Genomic DNA, 8,611 nt, shown 5'->3' on the forward strand with positions numbered 1-8,611 from the left:
TTGATTTCTATATGTATCACTTCATCCTCCTTTACTTCATCACTTGGCCAACATTCCGAGTCTATTATAGACGTTGACGAATAACTATATTTATGAGGATACGACGAACGAGATTTCTTCTTTAACCTGCTACGAACTTTTCTATGTGCCCTTACGACGAAACAAGACGGCGTTGTATCACTGCTCAACATTATGCTTCTTGCAATTGGCTCGTTGAATATCTAAATTGTATTGTATGATACTAAGAGATACAAACGCACACACACAGACACATAGTTTCAATCAGTCCTACCAAACCTGAATAGTAACATCATCTCGCAATCTTTGAGCTTCAAGATCCTTGAATGGTAATTTTCGTTCATAAACCTCTGGTTCCCGTGTTAAATCATCTTGATAGCCTAATTTAACGAGTACATAGATTTACGCATATGTAGATTTTGATCATTTCGATAATTTAACTTACTATAACTGTAAACAGATGTAGAACTACTCTCTTCGTAATCTTCGAACTCCATTTCATCCGTTTGCTCTTCTATATCCTTCATTTCGAACGATTCCTCTCGTATCATCGATATTTCTTTGATATCTATTTTTTCTTTTTCCCTCCTCCTTCTTTCAGCCTCGGCCAATTTTAATCTCTTTTCATGAACAATTTTTAATTGATCGTCGGAGGAATCTCTGTATAAAAAATAACTTTTCTATTCTCAAAATCTTTTTCTTTATAACATTACGATTAATAACAATATGTAATAAGGAAAGTTACACTTCTTCGCTCATATCCGACAAATCTCCATATTCCAGAGGCGATCGACAAATCGTACAGATATTTTGTAAGTCTGCGAAACACTGCAAGCAAAATAATCCAACGCAACCTGGTGTCGGACATTTAATGTGCGGATTATTGTCATCGCGTTGAACAGCACCGCACAAAAGACAAGCTTGTTCCTTTTGCGGGAAGAATATATTCATAAAAGGAAAGATAGCCATGAAACGTTGCTTGAAAGTAACCCTTTCTATAGTCTCTCCATTGATACCAAATTTTCGACGTAATTGACGTCTCGCGAATTTAACGAAACTTCCTCTCGAACTAAAATAATTGATATATTTCTAACAAATTGATGTAATTGAATATACACAGATGAAATAATTTTCATAAATTATTTCATATTAAAATTTAACTTACCGCATTATATGATTGTAAAGCCACGCTGCTCGTTGTTTCGCTCTATCGGGATAATACTGACACATCACAATTTCTCTCAGTCGAAGACAATAGGGTTCGAAAATTATCATGATCCAACATAATATGATCAGAGATAAGATTCTTATGTATCCGTCGTAACTTGGTGGTATCGGATCTGGGAGACATGGGACCGAATTGATTTCGATGTCTTTAATGTGTGGAGTAAATGCCTTTATAATACTCCTGTAAAGTTCTGCAAGAAAGCCAGTTCCTGAAACGTATACACCAACAGAGTTTGGCTGCTCGATCTACGAATAATTAAAATCGATAAATTAATTATAGTTCGAATCAAAATGGTGCTTATTCGATAAATAATTATTAAGAAATACCTGCGTTTGTATACGACCGTAATATCTGATGGTATCGAGTACCCAATAAAGGCTATAATCCGTCATTATATACATACAAATTTTGACCGAAGTTAAGCTCAAAAACATCGCTGATTTTACTAACTTGATCCTTTCAGTTTTAATTAATTTAACCGACGATAATGATACATAACGATTTCTTTCCCGAGGATTTAAAGGTAAAATCGTTTCTTTATCCTGTCGCGCTCTTATCAAATCGATCGTACGAATATCATCGGTAATATATTTATTGTTATATCTCTCGCTCGTTAGCCATTTGTGTCGATAATGTAAAACCCTTAGAAAGAGAAAATTAATAAAAGTTATTTTATGGAAATTTTATCCTTTTCGTTTCATACCTGAGTAACATGAAAAATATGAAAAAAGCTGTTAGAAAGTTGACCCAATCGAAAACCGTTATAAATCTGTTTGTCCTTGATCTAATCTCAGAAGAAATATTTGTAGCAATATCGTGTATCGTTTTAGTTTTATTCACTTCGAAATGAAATGAATGCGAAAACTTGACTTTGACGTAGAACATCGTTTTCATGTGTCTGGTGAATCTTCGAATTTCTAAAAAAAAAATAACAAATTCGTTAATAGAACATAAGCGTTGGAAATAGAAAGACGATTGTTACTTTTCTTTACGGCAGCGACTATGGCATCAGCGACGTATGAAACCAGCATACATATAAAATCCAATGGTTTAACTATCCAACAGAGAGCACCTACGATATACGTCAAATTGCAAATCCCACCAAAAATTGGGCCAAGTTTAGCTCTGCAATCGGCTACAGCACCTTCGAAAACTCTTTGACATCTTTCAAAAGGCGTGCCTAACTTTTTATTGCATATGTTTATAATACTTCCAAGCCATTGAAAAACTGCGGTTATTACTCTGACTGCGAAGAAAAGAAAAGAGAATTTAATCGGCAATATTGATTTAAATTCGTTCAATTCGTAATACGACAAAAAGGTAATAATTTAATACGTATGCTAAGAACTATTCTTTTTATAGCAATGAAAGTTTGTTTGATCCTCGATACGATAATTCTCACTGCTTTGGTTACTTTCATAATCGCTTCTTTTAATGCATAAAAAGGTTCCTTTATTAAATCCAAAACGCATTTAACAGCTGCCTTCAATTTTTCCTAACGATACAACATCTTCGAATGATATTAATATAATAAATTGCAAATGTGTATTCATGTAATCGAATTTTACCTGGCCGCAAGCCAAAGATTCCGTAAGTACAGCTGTATTTCTTAATATATTCTTTCCTGGTCCAGTAAGAGTTAAAATAAAAGCATATGCAATTAGAGCTTGCCGACCACGTTTAGAAAAGAATTGTGGTAATAATAAGAATACGACGCATCTGTATGAAAAGTACATAAACGTGAATTATTTGACTCTTTAACGGAATAATTTTAATTAAAAACAAATTGAAATATTTTTTATATATTCTCGAAGGAATACTTACCTAACACCGTAGAAAAATGATAAACCCATGGTCAATATCACTCCGATAACCGAGCACAAAAGGGTTGCCGATGTAAGCGAGAAATTTAATTGTATAACGAAGAACATAAAGAACATATAAGTGAGAATAACGCCTCCAATAAATCCAAAGATACTTTTTAATATGTAATTTTCAAAGGAACCATTGGTACGTAAAAGAACTGCTTTTTTATGAAGCCAGGAATCCTCTGGGAAGCTCGTTATCTTCCTCCAAAAGTTTTTCACTTTTCTTTTACATCTGTCCGATAAGTCGAAATGATATGAGTAATATACGTTCCTATTTACGAAGGTCTTATCTTCCTTATAAAAATTTTAAAGAGTCAACGAGACCTACCGGAATTTCTTATGACGAAATCTTTGACTCCAAGTCAAATGCTTGGCACCTTTTGAGACCTCGATCGATCTCAATTTTTCATCCTCGTATCTATGACGAAGTTTTTCAAGCCGATGGGCTTTCACTACCAATTGAAAAAAAGCCATATCCTTACGATTTACATGTTAATAAATTACACTATCTGCAGTAAATAATTCTATGTTATATGTATTATATATTCGGCTTCAATTAATATTTCACGTGACAAACCTATGATCTTAGTATTTTTCACATCATCGGGATAATCATATTCCGAGGAAATGAAATAGATACCTCATCTTCACTGCCAATTATTTTGATATGATAACCTATTAATATAAATGTATGTATCCGTGTGATTAGAATTCAACTTAAGAAAGCATACTATCTTAATAAACAGCAATAGTAAATACATTTCGATTATGAAACTCGTTTTCTTAACAAATAAACGTAATTCTTATTGATCGCTATTTAAAAAAATCATTTTTTAATAATATCATTTCCATTAATGTTTGATAAACGTCAAACTTCAAGTTATGTCCCTACCAACAAATAATATCTTTTTTAAACATCAAACTTGAAGTTGTTAAAAAGTTGCTAACAAAAACGAACGCTCGAAAGTTTTGGAATTAGTTTTGGAATTCTTTTTCCTTTGCAACGCAACAAGTAAGCATCGAAATATACTCTTCCCATACAGCAACATAGAAATAATTTAGACTTTCGATAATATTATAATCATTTAAAAAATAATGTACATGGAGTATAACAAGACAATATGTAAACAATAGTACATTCGTTTAAACATTACAAAAATCGAAACGTTTAACATAATTTTAATATAAAAACCAATAATTAAAAATTTTTATTTCGGAATTGACGGCCTTGCGTAATATAAATACAGACGCGACTTCTCTTAACTTTGACGACTATCGAGATAGTTCTCCCTTGCACTCCGACGTGTGCACATCATCCTCTCTCTTTCGAAACGCGAAAATAAAGAAATTATTACTTTCGATAATTTTATAATAATTTAAATAATATATAATGTAAACGGAGAACAAGAAATTAATATTTAAACGATAGTACACTCATTTAAACATTAAAAAAATAGAAACCTGTAAGAAACATAAATAATTTTAATTAGAAATTCCTATACTTAAAAATTATAATTTCGGGTTAGTTGGGCTCGTTTAATATAAATATAAACGCTCTATATCTCAACTTTGACAGTTTCTCAATTAGTTCTTTCTTACACTCCGACGTGTGCACATCATCGTCTCTTTTTCTAAACGCGGAAACATATAAATTGATACTTTCGGTAATTTTAGAATAATTTAAACGATCTATTATGTACGCGGGATAAAATAAAGTAAAATTTATACAATAGAACATTTATTTAAACGATTAAAAGACAGAAATTCGCGCGGGACTTAGAATAATTTAAATTATATTCCGGCATTTAAAAATTTTAATTTCGGGTTAGTGGTCCTTGAGTAACATAAACATAATAGGTCCTTCGATTAACTTTGACAGATTACAAGTCAGTTCTCTCTTGCACTCCGACGTGTGCACATCTAAACTCTCTCTTTTTAAACGCGAGTTCTTATAAATTGATACTTTCGGTAATTTTATAATTATTTAAACAATCTATCATGTACGCGGGATAATATGAAGTAAAATTTAAATAACAGAACATTTATTTAAACATTAAAAAGTCTGAATCGCGCGCGGGACTTAGAATAATTTAAAATATATTCCGGCATTTAAAAATTTTAATTTCCGAGTAGGTGCCTCGTGTAATATAAACATAAACGCATCTCTTCACGACTTTGACAGTTCGCGACTTAGTATTCTCCTGATCTCCGACCAGTGCACATCGCGATTAGCTTTTCTAAACGCTAAAACTTATATATTAATATTTTCGGTAATTTTATAATTATTTAAACGATTTTTATTGCTCGCGGTGTAGTATAGAGTAACATTTAAACAATAGTTCATTTATTTAAACATTAAAAAGTCTGAATCGCGCGCGGGACTTGGAATAATTTTTAATTAAACTACTTGTACTTTAAAATTTCAATTTCCGAGTAGTTGCCTCGTGTAACATCAACATAAACACATTTATTCACGACTTTGACAGTTCGCGACTTAGTATTCTCTTGATCTCCGACCTGTGCACATCGCGATTAGCTTTTATAAACGCTAAAGCTTATAAATTAATATTTTCGGTAATTTTATAATTATTTAAATGATTTTTATTGCTCGCGGTGTAGGATAGAGTAACATTCAAACAATAGTTCATTTATTTAAACATTAAAAAGTCAGAATCGCGCGCGGGACTTGGAATAATTTTTAATTTAACTACTTGTACTTTAAAATTTTAATTTCCGAGTAGTTGCCTCGTGTAATATCAACATAAACACATTTATTCACGACTTTGACAGTTCGCGACTTAGTATTCTCTTGATCTCCGACCTGTGCACATCGCGATTAGCTTCTATAAACGCTAAAGCTTATAAATTAATTTTTTCGGTAATTTTATAATTATTTAAACGATTTTTATTGCTCCCGGTGTAGGATAGAGTAACATTTAAACAATAGTTCATTTATTTAAACATTAAAAAGTCAGAATCGCGCGCGGGACTTGGAATAATTTTTAATTTAACTACTTGTACTTTAAAATTTTAATTTCCGAGTAGTTGTCTCGTGTAATATAAACATAAACACATTTATTCACGACTTTGACAGTTCGCGACTTAGTATTCTCTTGATCTCCGACCTGTGCACATCTCGATTAGCTTTTCTAAACGCTAAAACTTATACATTAATATTTTCGGTAATTTTATAATTATTTAAAAGATTTTTATTGCTCGCGGTGAAGTATAGAGTAACATTTAAACAATAGTTCATTTATTTAAACATTAAAAAGTCAGAAACGCGCGCGGGACTTGGAATAATTTTTAATTTAACTACTTGTACTTTAAAATTTTAATTTCCGAGTAGTTGCCTCGTGTAATATAAACATAAACGCATTTATTCACGACTTTGACAGTTCGCGACTTAGTATTCTCTTGATCTCCGACCAGTGCACATCGCGATTAGCTTCTATTAACGCTAAAGCTTATAAATTAATATTTTCGGTAATTTTATAATTATTTAAACGATTTTTATTGCTCGCGGTGTAGTATAGAGTAACATTTAAACAATAGTTCATTTATTTAAACATTAAAAAGTCAGAATCGCGCGCGGGACTTGGAATAATTTTTAATTTAACTACTTGTACTTTAAAATTTTAATTTCCGAGTAGTTGCCTCGTGTAATATAAACATAAACGCATTTATTCACGACTTTGACAGTTCGCGACTTAGTATTCTCTTGATCTCCGACCAGTGCACATCGCGATTAGCTTCTATTAACGCTAAAGCTTATAAATTAATATTTTCGGTAATTTTATAATTATTTAAACGATTTTTATTGCTCGCGGTGTAGTATAGAGTAACATTTAAACAATAGTTCATTTATTTAAACATTAAAAAGTCAGAATCGCGCGCGGGACTTGGAATAATTTTTAATTTAACTACTTGTACTTTAAAATTTTAATTTCCGAGTAGTTGCCTCGTGTAATATAAACATAAACGCATTTATTCACGACTTTGACAGTTCGCGACTTAGTATTCTCTTGATCTCCGACCTGTGCACATCGCGATTAGCTTCTATAAACGCTAAAGCTTATAAATTAATATTTTCGGTAATTTTATAATTATTTAAACGATTTTTATTGCTCGCGGTGTAGGATAGATTAACATTTAAACAATAGATCATTTATTTAAACATTAAAAATTCTATATCGCGATTACCGGATCATTTTTCCTTCGTCTTTTGACGAATAAACTTCTTAAGTGTCTCCGTATGTCTTCGCTGCTAGTATCATGGAATATTATGGTAAATAAATTTTTATATCTTACGTTTGTTCAATAATTTATAAAGTTTCTTATTATAACCATGATATTAATAATTTTGTTTTTATTTTGTTGTTTCAGTACGTCATTGCAATCGCTCGGGAACCAACGATGTTATATTGTGTTGCTGAAATATGAATATCGCGAAGTAGAAGCAGTGTTTGTTCGTTCGTGTTTCGCGATTTAAAAAGCAATAGTTTTTGCAACGTCTGCGTGCAATGCAGTCGTTAGAGTCAGTGTTTGTTCGCAAACTTTATGAATTTTTTAACAGTCGCATAGGCTGTATTTATAAAAGATAGTAGAGTTTCGCGAAGTAAATTCAGTGACCGTTCGTTACAAAATAACTATCGCGTTATAGAGTCAGTGCATCATTGAAGATATTCTAGATCAACTTCGATGACGACCTACCTAATTTTCAACCACATGCGAATCGTCCACTCTCAATTTCGACCTGAACGAGTGTTTTGGAGCCATCGCAGAACTTCTTAAGTAGTGAGTGAATTTTTAAGTCCCTCCAATCACTCAATCATGTCGAGGACAAAAGGTCCGAATCGGCACGGGTGATTGGTTGTATTTAATTAGCAGAAGAGCATTGAGTGACCACGAGTAAATTTCTTCGGAGATTTACTCGTGAATGGTTTTTTATTTTTTCATTTATTTATTAGATCAGGATAGGGTCTTCTTGCTCAAACGTGTTTATAATTATTTGAGATTTTTAATATTTTAATACAATTTTTAATATTTTACTCGCGCGGAAATAAATAAAGAATCGATATTCATAAGTTCTAGTAAAGAACGAGCAAGAAGACACTCGCGATGGATAGTCTCTGGATTACAAACGAAACTGTGGATGATTTTATTACAATAATTAAAATATTCGTTTGTAAGAATGAACGTCCAAGGGTTTACTTTATATTTTTAAATAATTATTAATTAAATATTTAATCGATTTAAATTGATACAAGAAAAGTCTCGATAGAGTCATTAGTTTTGAAAGAGAAAAATCGAGTAGAATGATTGCTAAAAAACAAAGAGACGTAGTCCGTAAGCCTAGATGATAAATTAATTAATTTTTAGCTCAGGATTTTCAGCAATTAATATACTATTATTTAATTTCTAATATTTTATAATTAATATTTAATTTCTCCCAAGCAGCGAAAAAGTATCTTTCGAAAGGATAATAAGTTTTCAG

At 31.7% G+C, this 8,611-nt stretch overlaps 1 protein-coding gene across 1 annotated transcript; it reads right to left on the reverse strand.

Annotated features, from left to right (window-relative positions):
• Positions 1-759: 759 nt before the first annotated feature.
• On the reverse strand, positions 760-3,588 carry LOC124430463 (DC-STAMP domain-containing protein 2-like). The gene is made up of 9 exons (XM_046977055.1): positions 3,443-3,588; positions 3,071-3,346; positions 2,815-2,965; positions 2,582-2,741; positions 2,229-2,492; positions 1,950-2,163; positions 1,573-1,888; positions 1,184-1,491; positions 760-1,087 (listed from the first exon to the last, which is right to left on the reverse strand). The coding sequence occupies exons 1-9, from the start codon at positions 3,586-3,588 to the stop codon at positions 760-762; spliced, it is 2,163 nt and encodes a 720-aa protein (XP_046833011.1).
• Positions 3,589-8,611: the final 5,023 nt, after the last annotated feature.

This window comes from Vespa crabro, chromosome 18 (genome assembly GCF_910589235.1).
Source record: "Vespa crabro chromosome 18, iyVesCrab1.2, whole genome shotgun sequence".
NCBI lineage: Eukaryota > Metazoa > Arthropoda > Insecta > Hymenoptera > Vespidae > Vespa > Vespa crabro.

Bases quoted from the DNA above. Each gene is read 5' to 3' on its own strand.
- LOC124430463 (XM_046977055.1), bottom strand. From the start codon at position 3,588: ATGGCTTTTTTTCAATTGGTAGTGAAAGCCCATCGGCTTGAAAAACTT. The intron at 2,966-3,070 runs GTAAGTATTCCT...CTTTTCATACAG, and splicing joins TCATTTTTCTACGGTGTTAG to ATGCGTCGTATTCTTATTAT. The intron at 1,492-1,572 runs GTATTTCTTAAT...AATTATTCGTAG, and splicing joins ACGGTCGTATACAAACGCAG to ATCGAGCAGCCAAACTCTGT.